The sequence below is a fragment of the Lutra lutra genome, chromosome 4 (assembly GCF_902655055.1).
Source record: "Lutra lutra chromosome 4, mLutLut1.2, whole genome shotgun sequence".
Taxonomy (NCBI): Eukaryota; Metazoa; Chordata; class Mammalia; order Carnivora; family Mustelidae; genus Lutra; species Lutra lutra.
Genome location: NC_062281.1, coordinates 74,964,218 through 74,985,554, shown reverse-complemented (window position 1 = coordinate 74,985,554; position 21,337 = coordinate 74,964,218). Strand labels below are relative to the sequence as shown.

The window sequence follows — 21,337 nt, the reverse complement described above, 5'->3', positions numbered from 1 at the left end:
TGCACCATTTAATTGAGGGGTAGTATTGTACAGAAAATTATTTCATCTTAAGTAATGAAAAGATGATTCTTTAAGCTAAAATATTTACTCAGTTCACATAGCAATTTTGTTTCCATCTATAAAATTGTTATTCTCTAGAATTAAACTTGGTAAAAGAAACTGGAAAAAATGACAAATATCAAGGGTCAGATTTTAGAGATCTTAGCAAGATGTAAGAGGACATACATATTTACCAAGAATAACATACTCTTTCATATTTTGAAATAAAGCCTTAATAATTTTTATTACATGTTTCCAACAGGATTCTCAAATTGCAGACATACTGTCAACATCTGAGACTGTAGTTACTATTACAATCATGCCTGCTTTTATCTTTGAACATATTATTAAACGGTAAGTAGACAGTACTTCAGTTAGATTCTTACGGTTTTCCGAGTTAAGGTACAGTGCTTATATTAAGTCTCAAATCTTTGGGTTCTTTTACTTAAGGGATGACATGGTATTTACCTAGAAATCTGAAGTTACTTATTTAAATCAGAGGAATTGGTAGGTAAGGACGATCTCTCACAACTTTGCAAGTACTGAATAAAATTCACCGTACACTTCCGAAATGTTGACATTTTCTAGTTGAAAAGAGGTATATGAGTAAAAGTGGGCAGGCTTTCATTTTAGCGTTCAGCAAAATGGGACTGCAGTTGCACTCTGCCTACAGCTTCTTTGCTCAGTAGAAATCTATTCTGGTGATTCATGTTGGAGAATTCTTGTCTGTGGGATGTTAGGAGTAATGCTTTTATTCCGAAAGCATCTGAGGAGGTAAGTAGAGGCATGCAGGGATGTGGGTGTGGTGCTATGATGGGCCTCAGGAAAGGAGGTTTGGACACCTCTGAGTGGGGGAATAGGAGAGGGGCAGCAAGTATTGTTACCTTCCCTAGAACTTTTAAAATCCTGGCTTCTATCATAGCTGTTTTTGCCAAGCCAACTTAGATCCTTCTTTCAGAATCTATATTGCCTGTGGAAATAAGATTTAAAAGATTAAAAACATAATACCTTAATAAAATTTTTCAGTTTCTGGGTAGAAAGAAAAGGGAAGTGTTACAGTCAAGACTACTTGTTCTCAAGTTCTCTTAAAACAGTGACAGGTTCCCCCTTACCATGTCCCTCCCAGTTCATAACATTGTTGTCATTTTCCTTGTTTTTAGTCATCAGCTTTAATATAGGAGGTCTTACTTGTATCTTATCTTACTTTTCTAGCGAAGGTGCAGATGGTGTTTCACACTGGCTATATTTGCAAACAGATGGATTTCCCCTGAGACTAGATTTCCCCTGACACTCCTAGGTCTGAACTCATGTAAAACAAAAACAAAAACCCTTCCCTTTCCCCACAGTCCCACTTGATGCTAGCAAGTGCTGAATTTGAATGGGCATTTTTTTGGATTAGCATAGCCTTTTTGAAAAAAGAAACCCAAACCACACTGTTTAATAAAGTGACTCTCTCATAGGATGGCACCAAGCATTATGAAAAGCCTGATGGATCATACCATTCCTGAGGTTTAAAAGTCATGGCACAATGGAAACTTCACTGAACTCCAGTTTACTTCTTGGGCAACTTAACTTTATATTATGCACATGAAGCTTTCTAGGAGCCAGAGAGCATATGCTGCATGAAGACCTTTCTATCTTACATTATGGCTGGGAATCTTACTGTCTTGATTGGATATCTTATTCACACTTCAAGATTGTTGTAGCCTTATCCTGGTTTTACTGATGTGAAACTTTGGACAGATTTTAACTGATTTTCATTGAGTAGTTTCTCTTCTGGAAACCCGATGCTTTTACAAGCCATTATCATTAGAATGACTGATACAGGCTTAGCTCTGTGTTAGAACCAATCACCTTTATCTTACATATCAAGTAGTGCTGTTCATATTACTTTAGTTCTATGGTATAATTGCATTTTTAATGTGTAACCATAGTACATGTAGAATGACTGCTTTTGATGTTTTTTTAGTTCTGTGTGTGTGTGTAAAATACCAATTAAGTACACTGGTTTCATTCCATGTAAGCATTATACAGTGTATGTAGGTTGCTAGAGATTGTGTTGATCATCATTTAATTGTAACTACCTTTACTTAATATGCTTCAACTGTCGCCTTAACCGTGTTAAGCATCTAGAATAAAAGCCAAAATATAACTATTGCTGCCTTTCTAAAACCCAAAATGCAGTTCTGTGTTAAACTGAAATGTACACTAGCCCAGAACAATGTATTGGTACATACTGAGCTATAGCATAGCTGCTTAGTTGCATTTGAGATTTTCTAGTCAATTGTGTAATGGAAATTTCTTTCTTCTAAAACTTACTGATATTACTTTCTGAGAAATGATTCACTGTATATTAAATGTAAAAATTCTTATACCAAATAGGATAAAGTTTTGACTCCCTTTATTCATTTGTAGATTAAGTGGAATAATACCTAATTTTGTCTTTAACATTCTGTAACCTCACTGCTTTGGGGTGGTCTTAGGATGTTTCCCAGGTAATCTGTTCCATTTCCTGACCCCTCCCTACAAAATGGAAGTGACACTTTATCCTGATTTTTTTCTTTATGGTTTATGCCTATTTCATCTTAATTAAATATGTATAAATAAAGTGGGCTTTGAGTCTGTTGCATCATTTGAAAGCTGTCAGTGCCCTTCACCAAACTTTTGCATGACTTAGAGAACGGGCGCATGAAGTTCACAACTTGGGCCTGTGGGAATCGTCTCCTGCAGTAGTGAGCATCCAGAGGCCCTGAGAAAAGCCGTCTGTGCCGAGAGAGTAGGTGTGTCAGGAATCCCATGACACTTAAAACTGACTTTGCAGACTGTTACCCTGGGTCATTTCCCCCCATATCATACAGCCTACTAGATAAAACTCTCCTACAGCCTTTAAAAACATTGTCCTAGGGGCGCCTGGGTGGCTCAGTGGGTTAAGCCGCTGCCTTCGGCTCAGGTCATGATCTCAGGGTCCTGGGATCGAGCCCCGCATCGGGCTCTCTGCTCGGCAGGGAGCCTGCTTCCTCCTCTCTCTCTGCCTGCCTCTCTGCCTGCTTGTGATCTCTCTCTATCAAATAAATAAAATCTTTAAAAATAAATAAATAAATAAAAAATAAAAACATTGTCCTAATATAAAAGGAGGTCAGTAGTGTGGCTTTAGAGCTTACCTTGTTGAAATTTCGAAAAGCATCCCAAACAGGGGTTCCCGGTTTACCTACCTAATTACCTAGATTTGAGTCTGAGGATGGTTCCAAAAATGTAAGAATGAATGACATTCATGTCATTTTATGGTTTTCTAGAAGGGACAATACTTGAAGTTCTTAAAAGGTACTACTAGTCTTGGTAATCATTTAAATAAGAAAATGAAAACTGCTTTCATTACAGAAAAATATTTTAATGTAGAAAAGATGAGCATTTAATAGCTATAATGAAATAAACCATTCCTATACACAGTAAACTTAATTGCTAATCATTCCCCAGGTTCTTAGAATCTGAGGACAGTAGGTTATACAAAGTAACCACTCCAAGAAAACACATACCCAAAAACCCAGTGGGCAGCAATTCTTAGATTAGGAAGACAAAATAGAGTGATTCAGAAGTAGTAGAGAATACTGCACGTTTTCTTGGAAAATTCAGAATTGTTCAGTGTTTCCTGAAAGTTTTCCCATTTTAGTTTAGTATCTCTTAGCTACTTCTCTTTGCCATCCAAACCTGCCTTCTGACCATCAGCATACTAGGATGACCATCCACCTTTTAAATGTAATGTTTTCTCCCGAACACTGTCATATCTTTGTCTGCCTTAGAGGATGGCAACTAATGGCTTTCAATGAAGTTGCCATGATTTAGGAAGTTTAAAACCACAAATGTCTCATGTGGTAAAACTTCTAATTACTATCATTGCACATTCACCAGTTCATTTAAAAGTCTGGTTTAAAAATACATTAAATAGAGTTCAACTTAACATTCAAGAGAGGAAAGGCACTTAATACTGCAATTTCCAGAACATAATTTGTCTGTCTTCCCCTCCCGTGATGACACTGCTACACTGTTCATTCATCCATATACATGTCACAGCACCTAAGAGAAAGAGACCTTGTGGTTAGGTGGTAAGTTGACCCAGGCGCCCCCCAGAATGTTCTCTCCAGTACTATGTCATCTCTCATCCTGTAATTGGTATGTAAATTAAAAATAACTGCTTGGTATAGGGAACTTGTGAGCAATAAAACCACTTAAACATAAAGCTAAAATAACGGATGCAAACATACTCCTACTGCAGTGGTTAGGACATGGATGAGAGGAGAAGGCAGGAGCTGGTGGAAGTTGGCTAATTCCATTTCTGTAGGAAGGAGTCAAATAAATGTTGCTTAAAGCCAGTAAGTTGAGGATGACCTAAACAGATCACTTTATAATGTTAGGAAATAACCACATAACTTAGTGACAGAGGCAAAGGACTGAATGGTGGGGGGCAGTTACTGGTCACAGTAGAAAGTAAATAGATACATAGAACTGTAGTTATTAAAAGAATTAAAAACCACAAAATCTTCCAGATGATCAGGAGGCAACTATGCAAATGTAAGCAAATGCAGTGAATCTCTACAAGATACTACGTGGGAAAAAAAAACGGGCAGAATAGTTAATATGCCTATAACCTACCCTCTCAATAATAAGAGGGCACAACTCCAGGACACGTATCATTCAGGGAGGAGAACAGTGGGGTTGGGGTGGGGTCAGTAGTGGGAGGAAAATCGTTCTCATTGTAATTTTTGTGTTGTTTGGGGTTTCATTAAAACTTTGTGCCTGTATTTTTAAAACAATGATTCCAGCTTTTACTGTGGTTTTTAATTCTCCATGTGGAAGTTAACATAAAAACTTCCCTTTTGGAATCTAATGTCTCGTCAACATAAATCTCAGTCCCAAAGGACTCCACCTGGCCAACCAAGGTGCTGGAGGGGAACACTGACAGTGTGGAGGGAAATGGTGTGTTTTCTGCCTGGGAAGAGTATGCTTCCTGATGGGAAAAGCAGTTTGAGTTCAGCATTTTAGGAAGAAAGGTGAAATCAGCTCCTTAACTGCTTACCTGCATGGCCCTGTATTCTCTCACTGATTTTTCCTCCGAGCAGGTCCCAAACAAGCAGTTCACCAGACTGACTTCCAGATAAAACAGAATTTCCATCCCAGATAAAGCATCTGCAAGCATGATTTAAAAATGATTATCTGATCAGTCCTAATGAAGGAGGGGCTCTATTACCCTGCCAAAGCAAGCCCACATGACAGGATCATGAACTTGTTTGTACATGTCTTCCTCCACTAGTAACTCAGGAAATGTACCTCTGGGTCTCGTCCGAAGTCAGAGAAGAGATGAGCATTCCTGTCTGCACATCTATGACATTTAGACAGCCATCTTCCCCTGTGCTGAGGACATGGCGACTGTCTGTAACACAAGGTAAAATGGCTTCAGAAGTGTGTTGAAGATTATTCTGACATTTTATCTCTGACATAACGTTCACTTTTGGGCTCCTTGAGCGAACTGTACTTAACCAATGACTCTCCTCTCCTTGAAATGCTTCTAAGACACTGGGCTGATGACCCTTTGGTGTGAGTTCATTTGCATAAATTTAATTTCTCTGGGGAGCTGACGAATTAAGAACAATGTCCACTACAGGTTTTCTGTGGGTGCACATGGCACGAGTAGATGTTACTGTGCCTTAAACAGCCTCAGATACAGGCGACACTTATCGGCAGACTGTTTTTCTTTTTACATTCTTCTCTATTTTAAAGTAATAATTCTGATTCCCCCAGTTATCATCCGTAGTAAAAAGGATCATACTACCTGGGCTAAAAGCAGTATCACATACAGTCCCTGAATGGCACGGGATCTGATGCAATATGGTGGCTGTAGTGAGGTCCCAAATATTCACTGTGCCTTCTTTGGTGCCTGAAACCAACAGTGTACTTGCAGCATTTAGACTAATTGTATCTACCTAAGGAAGAAAACACAAAGTATTCCATTTAGAATCACAGTCATTAGTGGTTTCCCTAGGCTGACTCCACTATCGGGACACGATAAAGGTTCAACTCCACTGTACGGTGTTACTGATGTGACTACTGCAGATGTGTTTCAACATTGCCCATTGAATTATTTAAAAATGAAATTCTTCATATGCTAGTGAATAAGAGGAAATATTGGTAGGGTAACTGCAATGCTGGATTTTAAGATTTTTTTAATTTTAGAGCAGGTGCAAGAGTGCATGGGGGGAGCGGCAGAGGGAGAGAATTTTCAGGTAAACTCCCCACTGACTGTGGAGCTGGGCACGGGGCTTGAGCCCACAAACCATGAGATCATGACCTGAGCCAGGACCTGAATCAGGAGTCAGATGCTTCACTGACGCAGCCACCCAGGCGCCCCATTTGCTGTTTGAACGTAGTCTAAAATTGACACGTTTCGGGATGATGCCTCCATGAGTTATAAACTGTACCATGATGCCAGGCGGTCTGAAGCACAGCGGACCCATGCTTATGTGAGGGATTTGGGAAAAGGGGGGGTGGATTTCAAGGTTGTATTTGCATGTCCACCTGGAGTTACAGACTACATAAATATCTCTCAACCTCAGCTCATCTGCCGACCATGCAAGTCAGGCATCAGTTTGCACCTCGGAGAAAGGGCAGTACTGTCAGCTCTAGTGGGAGATGCAGCAGGGGGACCCGACCCAGTGCAGCCGGCACGAGCGTTGCTCTCCCGGCTCATGTGTGCCTGTGTGTGCCCCCCAAGACTCTCAGAGGCCATCATGCTGGACAGACGGCCCTGTCTACTGTCTGTATCAGAAAACACGAAAATCTATGCCCCAGATAGTTTGAGGGTATCCAAATATTCAGTGTCATGCTCAGAAATTGGGATTTTGGAAATCGGATGGGACGGTAGTTAATTCTCAGGGAAACGGCAAATTGGAGGGGAAAAAGAAAGCAGACTTGGGAACCCAAAGAGTCAAGTCAAAAGAACGGAGAGCCCATGCTCTCCTCCAGTAAGCAAAATAAAATGAAAAAGAAAAAACAAAAACAAAACCAAAAAAACACAGGTAAAACCAACTGCCGCCACCCTCCCCGGGACTCAGGCTCAGCTTTTGAGCAGTGCTGTGGCTGGTACTCACGCTGACGTCGTGCTCCAGCTCGGCCAGCATGTCAAACTGCTGTCTCCTGGTGCATGTCATTTCTGCAGGAACACCAGACCACACCTAAGGTGGAATATATTGCAGAAGGTATTTGCAAACATTTAGAACGAAAGCATGTCTAACACATTCAAGAAAAGCACTCTTGACCAACCAATTGCCAGTTAACGTACTCGTCAACAAAATAAAGCTGTGAAATGCTTCCAGTTCCTTTCCTGCAGCGCTCGTGTTTTTATTCCCATTACAGCACTCACTGAGTGTCCGCTGCACCTGTGTGTGTTTCTACTCTCTGTACTTGCTGTTGTATTCTGTGGTTTTTGTGCAAACTGAGGAAACATGAGTGTAAAAGTGTTGTGTCTACTGAGGGTTTGAGAAGACCCAAAAAGGCAAGTCACCAAAAAACTTACTAAAATTAAAAAAAAAAATTTAAAAATAAAAAAAAACTTAATAAAATTTGGTGTAGGCAAGAAAACTGATAAGAATGGGGGAAATCCTGAAAAACTCTTGAAGGAATTCTAACAAGTTTTAGGTTCTTGATTTCGTTTTACATAAATGCAAACTGGAAGCTGAGGATGATGAGTACTGGTGTGGTCTTTGCAAGATAGTTGTGTAAGGTCCCAAAGAAGAGGGCAAGGATGGCCCCATATCATCAGAATGATGAATGGACGCATTTATATGTTTTGACTTGAAATAAAATGCATTCCCTTTTCATGAGTCCTCACTTAAACTTGACATTTTCTGATTGACAGATTAACTGCTAGTTCCGGCTGTGTGATTTAAGAGGGGCTGTTACTGTATACAGATGGCCCTTGAACAATATGTGGGGGGGAAGATCTCCTACCCGCTACTCGATGCAGTTGAAAATCTACATGTAACTTCGACTCCCCGCAAATGTCACTGTTGACCGGGAGTCTTACAATAACATAAACAGTTGACCAATGTATTTTGTGTTACATGCACTGTATACTGTAGTCTTATAGTAAAGTAAGTTAGAGAAAAAAAAGTTAAGAAAATCATAAATTTACAGTATTGTATGTGTTTATCAGCAAAACTCCATGTCTAAGCAGACTGTGCAGTTCAAACCTGTGTTGTTCACAAGTCACCTTTATTTCTCTGTAACTCTGTTTTGTGAATTCTGCATCATTCCAACCCCCAGTTGAGCGCACAGTACAGAAATCGGGAAAACTTCCTATTGAGAAGTACACATGTTGGGAAAACAGAGGCGATAACATTCAGTATCTTTACAGATCACTGACGCTCTGTGAAAAGGAGTGAAGTGAGGGAGCACACTAAAAACAGGTGTACAACGGTTTAAAACACTTGCAGTATCCAAACATTTTAAGTTATAAAATCTATACAGACCTTCACGGTGGAGTCCCACGATGCTGAATACAGTCGGTTGTCATGCCAACAGATCTTACTAACGGCATCGTCATGTCCCATTAACGTGTCCTGGCGTCTTGCAAATGCTATAGAGTAAAAATAGCTAACAGAAACGAGAAGGAGAACTATTAAAAAGCATTCCAGCTCAATTTGGAGACTCCTAAACACATATTCAAGGAATATTATGTTGTTTAATTCTACACTAAGACTCACTAGAATTACAAAATACTATTCTAATGCTATTACACCAAAATACTCAATATCTGACTTTGAAACTAGAAATCTCCAGGTCTGGCTCATTTGTGTTTTCACCTCAGGTTAAAACAGAAAAACAGAGTCCAGTGGGAGAAATTACTAGATTCAAACAATCACAGTCAAAGCCGCCAGTACTAGCCTTATCTAATATCTGTTCCTTTTCGAAAACAATGCAGTGTCCCATCAATGGAAGACCTGTCTTTTCCTGCCTTCTGTCCACAAAGACAGCCATGCCGTGTGTGGAATTACACAAGGAGCACACTCAGATACATACACGTTATTATCCCACGAAGAACTTATGACAGTGGCATCTCCTGGCAAAAGTAAACAAGATGATAAAGCCTGAAATACAAATGGTTTGACATAATTATATACAATAATTAGTAAATCCCTAACATGTTAAAACTATCTCATAAGCTCCCCCCCAAAATTAATGCTTAAATTCTGTTTATTCTGGCCTTCCTCGTTATTTGGGAAGTGTTTTTTTTCAACTGGCTAATTCCAGATGCTAGGTTCCTTCCCAAATGTAAACAAGTAAGTGTGTCCAGGGCACATGGATCTAGCCCGTGGGTGTTCAGGGGGTTTTGGAGGGCCCCCACAGCCCTGGGATGGACGAACTCCTCATGCAGGTAAATCGTGAGGGGAGGGTGGGCTGCATGTTATTCTCAAGGAGCCTCTCTGGATTACAGGCTTCCACAGGTAGGGAGAACTTCCAAAATTCTTTAGGGACTTTCAAAACCATTCGGATGGTTTACATTAACAATAAAATGTGTTTTTTCAGAAGAATTGGCTTTCTAGAATTCAGGGTCCTATCCACTCAGAAATGCACACATTATTTAAAAAACACAGACATGTTTAGTTTGACAGTTCCAGAAAAGGAAAGAATTACTAAGGGGAATTCTACTGGTTGGCACTTCTAGTTTTCTAGGCTATAAGCAAAATCACTGTATTCTGAAAAAGAAGCACCCTGAAAAATGTTTAAATTGAATTTAGAAGTAATGTCACTGAGGTACCTTGTAGACATCACACAGGAAAAACCCAACTGCTTGGGGAGAAACGAAATTCCATTATGTGTGTATAAAACAAAGTGCTACATGAATTTCCATCATATCACTGGTTTAAAATTAAAACGAACTCACCATATTTGAAAACGATATACTTCTTTGTAGCATTTTGGATTCCTTGGAGAACATCTTCAAGGTGGAATCTGGTTTAATGATGAGAAGGCAGACATATGAGAAAGATTTCCTGACCCTTACAGAGGATAAACAACAGTAGAAGCAGCAGGAGCAGGGCAGGAGGTGAGGCCAGAGGATCTGGGGCCCCATCTGGTGACCTGTCACCTCATGACAAGGAAACCAACGCATACCCAGTCCAGGCCCAGCACACTGCTCACATTTCAGCATGACTGAACCCAGAACAGGCCTAGTCACTGATAGAAGCTCAAAGTTAAAGAGAAGGAGCGCCTGGGTGGCTCAGTCAATTAAGCGTCTACCTTTGGCTCGGGTCATGATCTCAGGGTCCTGGGATTGAGTCCCGCATTAGGCTCCCTGCTCAGTGGGGAGCCTGCTTCTCTGTCTCCCCCTCTCCCTCCCCCAGCTCATGCTCTCTCTTGCAAATAAATAAAGAAAATCTTAAAAAAAAAAAAAGTTAAAGGGGAGTAAAATAGCAATTTTAAAGACAACAAAAATCATGGAGATATATATATATATTTTTTAAATTTTTTTTAACCAATTGCCCAGTTATGGTATGCTACCCCTGAACTGAATTAGCATTTATGAAGCAACCACTGACTTCCTAAAGAATAATAAAGCAGGGATTAAAATGTCCTTGCCTAACAGAAGCTTGAAAAAGTGTACAAAAGCAATCTCTTAGGAACCAAGACTTGCAAAAATGATAATGAACTCTGAACATCCCATATTTGAAACAAGTAACACATTTCCTAATTTGTAAACTCACAACATGATGATGGAATGGTCAAAATGAGCTTGAAATAATTTCTTCGGTATAGTAAAATTTAACATTTTGACCTCATTTTTGCAACACCAACATACACAGGTCCTGAGACTTCATCAAGCCGAAACACTCTCTAGCATTCAGCTTGGAAACAAAATCCAGCGAGTGAACACAGCATTACCTGAACTTTACCCTCTGGGTGACACTCAACTCTGAGTCTCTTCCTGACCGTGCTGCTGACTCTGAAGAATGCCTTTTCTAGCAGGCATTTCTGAGTCATCACCACAAAGTTTACTGCAGCTTATGAATTTGGGGGATCCTACGGGAAGCCATAAGTCAGCCTAGGATGTGAGGATGCTGTTCTCAAAACAGATGACTCTGTGCCTATGCTAGAGGGGAGCCTGCTGGAGCCTGGCTCGCAGCTGATGAGCCCTCCGAGTGCCCACGCAGCCAAACGTAGACCGCGTGTATATGAGCAAGGAAGGTCCCTTGGGGGTGATAATCAGGATATGCATAGGTACTACATGTTATTAACAGAAGAAACAAAGAGAAAAAAACAAAGGCTTCTCACTTAAAAAAAAAAAAAAAAAAACACCCTCTTTCCCCTTCACTTGGTAAATTTACAAAGAAGGGATATCATGCTTAATGAGCATCCAGGGTTTCAAGCCTCGATGCTCCCCAACGTCCCCACTCATGGTTTACAAGGTCATACAAGTACAGGAGGCTGAGGGACTTAAACCCTGGTGGACAAATCCAGCTACGAACACAGGCTCTGCTTGCCGATAAAGCTTTAGTGAGAAAATGCTTTCATGATACAGCATTCGGTCTCGTGTGACGGTGCTGGCACACTTGGGGGACAGGATCCTGGGAGAAGGCGGAGTGCTTCCCTCTGTCAGGGCACCTGAGACCCCAGTGGGGCCCCGCGTGTGTCCTGCATGTCACTTCCTTTGGCCGACAGCAAAACCATTATCTGTGCTTTATGCAAAATTCTGTTGTTTGCATCCTGAGGTCGTCCCTGAGAGAGTGAGGAAAGACGTGCTACAGATAATGAACCACCGTGAGCAACCCTGAGAGCCGTAAGCCTGACTTCTCCGGGAGGGTTTGGTTGGACGGCACCATTTCCAGACTTAATCAATGAAACACATAATTTCCTCCGATAAGGCTAAAGGAAATTCCCCTCCAAAACAGCCAGCTACTAACTGTCAGAGCAAATTGTCTTAAAACCTAAGCAGGATGACTAAGAAATCTGATAAGGTAGAACATTAACAATGTGTGCCTTGGATTTCCAGTGAAATTCCACAACAAATGCCCTGAAATGCATAGCCCGTGACACAAATGAAACACCAACAGCAAAGGTGCACTTGTCCATGCTCCCATGCATGGTGCCCTGGGACGCCCTGGCTACACCCTGCAGCTGCCCGGCTGTTCTGAGGCCTCCCTCCTAGCAAGGAGCCGGGAGTGAGCTCTTTGTGCCCGCCCTGTCCCTGAAATTTCTGAAAACCTCGTCGGCAATGGAATCTCATGATTGTTTCTGGCAAACTACGGTGATGTTTTCTGCTAAATGCCACAAACTGCTCAAAAGTCACTTTCTGTGGAGACAGCACACCCAAGTGCAATCCTTGACTCAGTGCCAAGAAACCTGGTTTCTTCGCGGTTCCACGTAAACCACTGTTCAGGCAGGAAAACTCACCTTGTGAGGTTGTAAACACGGAAGACCCGTTACAAGAGACAGCTATTCCGGTAACTGCCCTGTTTAAAGACAGAGGTTTATAAGTTACCAACATCCATGAGCTGGGACACTCGTCTCTTTCAAGTCCTGGATTTCATTTTACCAAGTGTCTGTATTTATTTCTGTCACAGCCTGTCTGCTGGATCTGTCCTGCACACATTACACCTGCCACAACCAAATCATCAGTTGGGAGCTTCAAATTTTGTTTCCGGTGAGACCTGTGTCCGGAAACCATTCCCCCTCTCGGCTTCCCTAGCTGCCGCAAAGTCGAACATCTTCCCGATGCCGTGAATTGGCATCTCCTCAATTCTACCTTATCTGACTGTCCCCCAAATTGCTGAAACTCTCCTTTATTTACAAGCACTTCACTTGCTTTGCTGCTGAATCGAATTTACCGAGCCTCAGTTCAGTGAGGATACTCTGTCTGGTGCTACCATTTCCTTTTACGGGTTCCTTCCTGTCTACACTGCCTGGGAGGATAGGGCCTCTTTCTGTGGGTCACTTAGAGACGCTGAGAAAAGGAAAGCCACTGTTAGAATGAATGAGGTGGAACTATGTATTTCGTGGAAGGAGGGTGTGCTCTGGTCCCTAGCCTTGGCTCTGAAGTGGACTGGGACATTCAGATCCACCAGTGACCCATGGTGTCTGTGGTATCAATATGTCAGGGTATCTGTGCCATCGAGCAGACCCCAAGGCCCATCTCTGAGCCTGGGTTTTCTCATCCATAACAGGAAGGCTCAGGGGAGCTCTGTGCTTCTCAAGCCTTCCTACCAAAATGTGTGAATATCCTTAACGGCGGAAGTCTAAACACTCATAATCCCTCTGGGCCTGACAGCAAGCCCTTTCTTTGAAAATATGGGTATTATTTTTAAAACTCCTGTGAACTTTGCCCTTTGATCTCTCTCCCTCTCCACATACTTGTTGTAAATTTTTAAAAGGACACATCTTCCCCTACAATATCTGTGAGTTCAACACTTGGAGAAGATCTACCATGTTTCTCCCATCAAAGACTTGAGGGGCTGTGTACCCCAGTTTGAGAGGCACAGAACTACCTGCTGGCCGCAGACCCCCTCCTGGGCTCCAGAAGGACCAGCAGGAGACATGACAGCATGGAAGGCTGACATAAATCCATTCTGTGCCGAATTTCCCCTTGCCATGTTGACTTCACCTGGCTGATCACCACAGACATTGTGCGGGGAGAAAAACCCATCAAGACAACACGGAAAGAGAGTTCCCACCCCCTTAACTCCACTTAAAACAGTGTCACTCCAGGTCAAGACCCCGGGTTTGGCAAGGACGGCAGAGGAGCGCTCTTACTCTTTGTGGATTTTATATTGCTCCTGTAACTGCAGTTTGGTGATGTTATTCCAGGCCAGGCTTTTACTTTCTTCGGTCAGGTCTTCAAAAGACTCTTCACCTGGAGAGACTACATTGAGTTGCTGCCCGGTGAGTCAGCCGAATTGTTAACAAGCACCGGAGAGAACAAGCATGAGGGCCACAACATTTTCTATTAGAACCAAATGACCAAGGAAACACAGTGCCCCACTGAAACATAACTACCCTGAAATGTGCTAGGGAGCTCCACGTTTGTCAAGGGAATATGACAAAATGTATAATCTAAATAACATAAAAATCCTTGGGAGAAAGACTGAAAAGTATCTTTGAAGACTGAAGTCTTTTTATACTCTTACCAGCGTTCTTGAAGTTTTCACTCAGCCCCGGCCTTAGGAACTTCAGGAAACACAAGACCGAGTAACTATTTCCTTGTCAGTAATCATTGCAAGAGCCTGACTGTTCCCTAGAAATGCTGCGGTTTCTTTTTGGTTACAAGGGGGAGAAAGCAGACTTGCATTCCAAGCTACAAGTGTCCTGGCCAGGATGAGGGAAGCGATCCCTCCTGTCATCTGAAGGGCCGGGCAATTGCTCCCTAGTATGATCACAAGACAGTGGTATGAGCCTGGTGACTAAGCGGGGCACGGGTTTAAGAGGCATCACAAGATAATCTCATGGTCTTTATGACTGAACCCCGTGGGCCATTATCTCTTAGAGAAGAAAGGCCAGCTAAACGGGGTCCCGGGCCCCTGCGAGCTGTTCCTCCGGCCCGAGAGTACACTCCACTCTCGGCACCTATGAGGTCCCCGGGTGCCTGGAACAGACAGGAGGGTAGATGATAAGAAATCAAGGGACTTTGCTCCCAGGGTTCCACATAGTGTCAGATTCCTCCTGGGAGCCTGTGGGCCTGAGGCCATCCTATATGAAATGTGAAACACAGGTAACTGGCTGAAGGGGAGTACTCTTTCCTCCTTCCCCAAATACTAGATGTCACAATGGGGTCAAGTTCATTTTAGCACCCAGCACATGCCAGGCACACAACAGACTCTGTGTGTGTTCATCAAATGACTAAGAAAATGAATCAAATGAAGGAAACCAAGCACCCTGAATTCAAGATCTGTATGTGAGGGAGGAGGAGGAGAGTGAGGGATGGCGAAGTTGTTTCTGGGAGAGAGCAGGGGAGAGCGAAGCCAGGGTGACTTGGGAGCGGCACGGCGGGGACGGCCAGTGTGAAAGTGAAGGGCTAAGCATCAAACACTGGCTTGGAAGACCACAGAAAAGGTGAAGGAGAAAAACAACAGCAACAACAAAATACTGCCACGTCTCATGGAATGAGAGTAATACCACCGGGAAAGAAAAGTAACCTGATTTTCTTTAGAATCAGCAGTTAAAACACAGACGAAACAATAACAAAAACAGGCTTGTCGGAGCTGTTTTTCAGGAGAATGGGAGGACGGCCGTCTGGTGTCCCACCACAACCACCCCTGGGCCACGCAGCTGTTCGTGGCTCTCCTGTTCTTCAGAACCTTCAGGAACAACTGACTCAGAAAAAAGAAGCCACGGGTGCTCCCGTTTATTCTCCTTCCACACTCACCTGGAGAATCTGCTGTGGGATCATCAGGACTGCAGGTCTGGGTGACAGTTTTCAACTTTGGGGTGATCCGTCGAGGATGTGGGGTCACAAAGAGCTGTTTTGGTGTCTGGCCAAACTCCAGGATTTGGGTGAGCATGGCCACTTTCTCGTCAGGGTCCTCGATGCTTTGGGACAGAACACAAGTAATGCAGTGAACCATGAGGTTCGAGTCCCCCAAGAGCACAAATGTCAAACAATGCGGCTCAACGGAAGAGAGATTTAATCCTCATACAGGAACAGCGACTCTGTGCCAGGACAGTCCAAGCCTCATCACAGATCTTTAGAGAGTTTTCTGAGGCTCGGTGACTTACCTAACGGGGAAAGCAAGATATAATTCACTGTAAAACTTCCACACCTTCATATGATCAAAGAGCTGCATTCATCATTTAGACAAAGAGGTTTTTCGTAACTCAAGTAGAAACTCCTTCTAGACGTATAGGTACCTGTTCAAGTCTACGCCTCCTTCATAGGTCAGGGGATGAAATACTGAAAAAAAGATGAAAAACTCTCTTGAAAGGGGTAGTACTGTTTGGTTATAATAGACATTTCACACAGACTCTTATATAAAGCTCAACAACTTTGAACTCATGGTTTCAAAGAAACTCATGGTCACTTTGCAAGAAAAGACTAATAAAAACCAACGGCAATAAATATCAACCCAAGTTATCTTTCGCTGAGCAGAAATCCAATTGGCAGGTGAGACAGCCTCTTATCTCCAGGTGTTTGCTGGTGAGCACCTCTAACCCCAGGGGAAGCGCCAGTCAACCCCCATTGCCCTGCACCTGTCCGCCCTGACCTGCTGGCTCCTCTTCAGCAGCTGACACCACTGGCAGCCCGGCGGCAGGTAAGTAGGAGCCCGAGGAGGGCATGCTGCTGCTGGTTTCTTTCTGCTCCATTAATAGGAAGCCCTGGGGCCCTTTAGAAGAAGGAGGGGTGGGGGGCACTCTTCTACCATATTCTGATTGAGTTTGAATTGAAATAGATGAGTGGGGAGGAGAGTACATGTTAACATTGGAAGACTTTAGAAAAACACCTCTGGGGATCGGGGCGAAGTTGGGGTTCTTTAGCAGAAGTCCTTCCTCCTCTGTTACTCAGTACCTGACCCGGGGCCATAGAGCTGGGGGCCGCCCTCTGCTGACAGAAGATGCTTCTGCCAAGCACGAGCTTGGGCTGCTCTGGCCGTGTTTTTTTTTCTCTTTTTGCTTGTGTTTTCATCAAACGCTATATGACATTTCTGAGGCCCTCACTTACCATTATGGGCCTCAACGGCATCACTTCCTTTCTGCTTGTAGCCGAATATTAGATCGATCCACTCGTGGAGGTGCTCTGACACGTAATTGCTCTCCAGCGCATCCTTGCTCTTCTGAAGGAAGTCCTCGGGACCTGTTAGATGAGACTCCGTCAGAACGTCACTGTCTTCCTTTACTCTCTCCCATCTCTTTTGTCTATCCACATGCAGAAAAAGCTTCTTCTAGGAGAGGCAAGAGGCACATATTTCTTAATGAGGCTTTTTGGGCCCCATCAGATAAAATATATATTCTGGCGGGGGAAGAGGAGTGGTGAAGATCACTCTCACAACATTTAGATCTTTCAAATGCGTATCGATGTTTTTACGTATAGACTCACAGACTAGTTCTGATTTGGAACAGAACTGATAGCGCCTCATTTACATAGAGAATTCTACTGCTATTTAAAAAAATCGAGGCTACTAAATCACAATACTGAAGGCCCCCCCTCCCCCAGGTGAAGAAGTGCTGAAACTTGGTACTTCCAAGGTGGTACTCACTCCGTGCCCAGGGTGGGAGTTCCACATCATCGACCATTTGCCCTCCTTGTCTCTTTCCCAGATCCAACTTCAGACTATTGACTAAAAAGCTGACATCATCCCCATAGAATTCTGGAATCAACTGAAAGTTTTTTTGGGGTGGTGGGTGGGAAAGAATAACAACGAACATTTTTTAAAGCAGTTAGAAACCACAAGCCCAGTGAACTATTAGCTTTATTAACTGCCTACCTCTTTAAAATCTGTTGCACCATCCAAACAGTTTTTCCAAGTTTCTGCAATACTAGATACAAAGAAAAAAAAATCAACTGATGTGAAGTCTTGGGTCTGGAAATAGCAACCAAAGTGCTCTCTATGCACCTAGGTGTTGTCCTACACTTCACCTGTGTTAACTCATTTCTCTCATTAACTCATAATTCTCAACATCTGTATGAGGATCCCCCCTTTGACAGAAGAGAAGCCTTCTCTGAGCTCATGCAGGGAGTGACATGGGGTGAGGACAAAGACCCTGTCTCCATGCCCACACTGTGAACCTCCAGCCACACACTGCCTCATCGAAGGGACAACACAGGCTACTGCTTAAACATGGCAAACCTAGCATGGCTGTTTTAACAGGTCACTTTAGAAAGTGATTAAGTTGCACACAGCTTAGAAAAAGACTGAAGAGACACAGACCAAAAGATTAACAATGAATATTATCTCAGCGTGGTGGGAGGCCAAGTTAATTTTCTTCCTATTTTCTGACTTTTTTTTTTTTTGCAAGGAATACTACCTTTATAATTAAAAAAAAGTCATTTAAACAATCACAGGAAATTGTATTCAATTCGCAGCAGAATTATTTAGAATAAGGAGGTGTTGGAAACAGTCTAAATGTCCAACAACAGAAAAATAGTTAAAATACTTAAGTTATGGCATACATTAGGATGTGATACAATAATTTAAAAGTCACTGTTTTGAACATCTGATATATGGGGAAAACTTCAACATCTAATATGACGGGGCTACACTAGGCAGGACAAAAGCTGTAATTGAAACATGTTCTTACACACACACACACACACACACACACACGACGAGAAAGAGCCTGAAAGGAACAGATGTACCAGTCAGTGATTCTTTACATTTCTTGACATTTTTGAATCCGCTTTGTTTTTCGAAGCACACATAGGGTACGTTTATAATTAGAGAGCTTAAGAACTGGTAGATGAAGCATGGGGTCAAACCTGTTGAACATTCTGTCCGCGTTATCAAATCTGCCATTCTGCAGACACAGCATGTACTCGGGCGCTAGAGGGGAAATCAGAGTTGGGTGAGATAACAGAATCCCTGGCGAATCAACGAGAAGCCCCACTGAACTGGGAGCACCAATTCAGAATCTTACCAATCCTCACAAGATAAAAGAGCACATAGCCGGGGGAAGAGTAGTGACTGCCGTACACGAACTTTGGCTCTGGCATCTCCTCGTAGCGGGTCTGCAACAGATGGGGAAAGACCGTGCTCGGTGTCGGCCGGGAAAACAGTAACCGCCGCAAGTAGCCAAACCCCAAATCGTGGCACGGGTACATTACATCCCTTAGTTTCTCTCTTTAAGTAGAAAAAGGAGAAGGGGGGCGGGGGGAAAACTGTGAACACACAGTATTCCTGTGACAAGTATTTTGCTTTTCTGGGTTCTGTGGGAACAGCGTTGGGCTGGATTGAACAGAATGGATGTTATGTTATACATCTCTTCTAAAATTTACCAGGGACTCCCTCTGTGCAACTAAATCAGTCAACTTGTGATCCGGTCAGCCTCCTGCTTCCTGAATTTCAGGCAGAAAATTCAGAAGTGGGTGGGTGAGGAGCTGACCTCAAGGGAGAGGGCAGAGGGCAGAGAGGGGAGTAAGGAAAAAAATAGGTCCTCTAGTCACTTGGCATAGAACTCCCCTAATTTTTGGGAGAAATGAGTTTCCCTTACTATAAAAACAGGCCACCATGGCTCAGGGAGCTACTTAGAAACCAGGCATCCCCAGATCCACGTACCAGGAGTCTCTCCAGCCGTTCCTTGTTTAGGGCCCCTACCGGCCTGCTAAGATCCCGGAAAGTTCCTGGATTTGACAAATCTGTAGAAATAAATACATTTTTAAGAAATGAATTAAAATAAAGCCAACAAACATAATAACATTACCCCCCATGGATACACATGCACAGATTTATTTCCACAAATAATTTTAATAAATGGAGACAGACCCATTAGAATTATAGTATTTCTGATAGTCACTTACATAACTGTAAATGTTAGGGCTTGAGTTTTAAGTCAGTAAGTCACTAAAGAGTAGCATCTCTAATTTGAAAATACCCTGATTATTGTATCAAAGAGTGCACGTACTGCATGGAGAACTGGGTGTTATATGCAAATGATAAATCACAGAACACTACGTCAAAAACTAATGATGTCCTGTATGGTGACAAAATAGCAAAATCAAAAAAAATTATAAAAAAAAAAGATGATTGGTTTAAAAAAAACTGTATTTCAAGGAAAACAACAACAAAAATTAAGCACATTTGAAAAGTCAGTATTCTTCTACCAAGATTTTCTGAAGTTTGAATTATAGTGAATATTATTATTGTGTGATAATAACATAATCTGAGAATTGGAGACTGAATGTTAACAGAGAAATAAATTCTCAAACTCCCAGAAAGTCTGTTATTTCTCTCAAGTGTAAGGGTTCAATTAGTGAACTGTCAAGAGGAATTTATTGTTCACAATATGTAATTTAGAATATTACAAAATCAGATTACAATATAGTCACATTTTTGTTGAAATAATGAGAGAAATACATTACCACAAGGTTAAAATGATTCTCATTAATGTAATCATTGATGATTTTTCTTTCCTTCTTTAAATATTTCAGTACTTTTTAAATGTTCTAGAATGAATGATTATTACTTTCGGTCATCACATTTTTGATTGTGAACTTTAAAATAATATGACAACCCAAAACCACTTTTCAAAGTGAAAAAATTAAATATTTGAAATGCGGTCATTACAAGTAATGATATGGCTTAAAAACATATGCATACTTTCTGCACATGCCTTTCAAGAAGTCTGTGAGTCCTTCTTTTGGGATTAAAAGAAGTTAAGAGCTAGTGGAGAAAACACCTACAAACCCCACACAACGTGGAGAACACTGACTTGGTACTGCGAGATGGAAACTAGCAACCCTTAGTACAGAGATCCAGATGGGCTGGAATCTGTTGACACCTCACGATCGCAGCACCTGCTTTCCTCTCACACTGGGCCTCGGGGCACTTACCCAGTTCGGTGCTGCAGTAATCGTTGATTATCCACGGGAACACAGGGTACTGCGAGAGGTCATTGCAGCTGCGGTCTGCCAGGTTGTTGAGGTGCAGGAGGTACTGGTAGTTGGAGAGGTGCCCGCGCTGCCACTGCAGCGTGTAGCTCTCGGCCGTGCGCTCTGCGACGTGGTGCTCTGAGGAGGACAAGGCCCACGGGTCACCACTGAACTTGGCAAACATGGGCTAAGTTGTACTGAGTGTGTAAAAACTACATGTTTTGGGGTTTTTTTGAACAATTTTGAAAAGATTTTATTTACTGATCTGACAGAGAGAGACAGCGAGCACAAGCAGGGGGAGCAGCAGAGGGAGAGGGAGCAGGGAGCCTGTTGTGGGACTTTCCCAGGACCCTGGGATCATGACCTGAGGGGCAGGCAGATGCTTAACGACTGAGCCACCCAGGTGCCCCCCAAACTAGATAAATGTAGACCGTCAGTGCATTTTTGAAAAATACGTTTTAAGAAAATGAAAAGTAGGCTGTGGTTGGTTTTCACCAAGTAGCTGTTGCATTAAGTATGAATATCTCCAAGGACATTCACCAGGAGGAAACATTACATAATTAAATACACGATATAAAACATATATGAGGTGCCTCATTAGGGCAGTAGGTAGCACGTCAGTCTCATAAAACATATATGAAGGTATGGGGCAATATGTACACATTACATGGTAACACAAAATATTTACTATATTCTATATAGCCTGCAAGTACACAAAATGCTTGAATTTTAACGCCT

At 42.4% G+C, this 21,337-nt stretch overlaps 2 protein-coding genes across 6 annotated transcripts in view; one reads left to right on the top strand and one right to left on the bottom strand.

Annotated features, from left to right (window-relative positions):
* The window catches only part of SDCBP (syndecan binding protein), a 46,754-nt gene extending 44,103 nt beyond the window's left edge, over nt 1-2,651 (top strand). For 3 of the 4 annotated variants that reach the window (XM_047724046.1, XM_047724043.1, XM_047724045.1), the window contains exons 8-9: nt 302-393; nt 1,500-2,651. In XM_047724046.1, the coding sequence (XP_047580002.1) occupies nt 302-393; nt 1,500-1,554 (147 nt within the window). In that variant the 3' untranslated portion in view covers nt 1,555-2,651. Of the gene's footprint in view, nt 1-301; nt 394-489; nt 780-1,499 lie in introns of those variants that run through there. The other variant, XM_047724047.1, reaches the window with a different exon arrangement.
* Nucleotides 2,652-3,406: 755 nt separating this feature from the next.
* NSMAF (neutral sphingomyelinase activation associated factor) overlaps nt 3,407-21,337 on the bottom strand; it is a 59,031-nt gene continuing 41,100 nt past the window's right edge. The window contains exons 13-31 of one of the 2 annotated variants that reach the window (XM_047724041.1): nt 20,561-20,737; nt 19,287-19,366; nt 18,649-18,739; nt 18,491-18,554; nt 17,499-17,550; nt 17,271-17,391; nt 16,736-16,867; nt 15,928-15,970; nt 15,446-15,609; nt 13,837-13,945; nt 12,481-12,539; nt 9,974-10,041; nt 9,109-9,176; nt 8,559-8,682; nt 7,179-7,262; nt 5,864-6,014; nt 5,362-5,464; nt 5,111-5,220; nt 3,407-4,110 (exon numbers count right to left, since the gene is read on the bottom strand). In XM_047724041.1, the coding sequence (XP_047579997.1) occupies nt 4,016-4,110; nt 5,111-5,220; nt 5,362-5,464; nt 5,864-6,014; nt 7,179-7,262; nt 8,559-8,682; nt 9,109-9,176; nt 9,974-10,041; nt 12,481-12,539; nt 13,837-13,945; nt 15,446-15,609; nt 15,928-15,970; nt 16,736-16,867; nt 17,271-17,391; nt 17,499-17,550; nt 18,491-18,554; nt 18,649-18,739; nt 19,287-19,366; nt 20,561-20,737 (1,895 nt within the window). In that variant the 3' untranslated portion in view covers nt 3,407-4,015. The remainder of the gene's footprint in view (nt 4,111-5,110; nt 5,221-5,361; nt 5,465-5,863; nt 6,015-7,178; nt 7,263-8,558; nt 8,683-9,108; nt 9,177-9,973; nt 10,042-12,480; nt 12,540-13,836; nt 13,946-15,445; nt 15,610-15,927; nt 15,971-16,735; nt 16,868-17,270; nt 17,392-17,498; nt 17,551-18,490; nt 18,555-18,648; nt 18,740-19,286; nt 19,367-20,560; nt 20,738-21,337) is intronic. The other variant, XM_047724042.1, reaches the window with a different exon arrangement.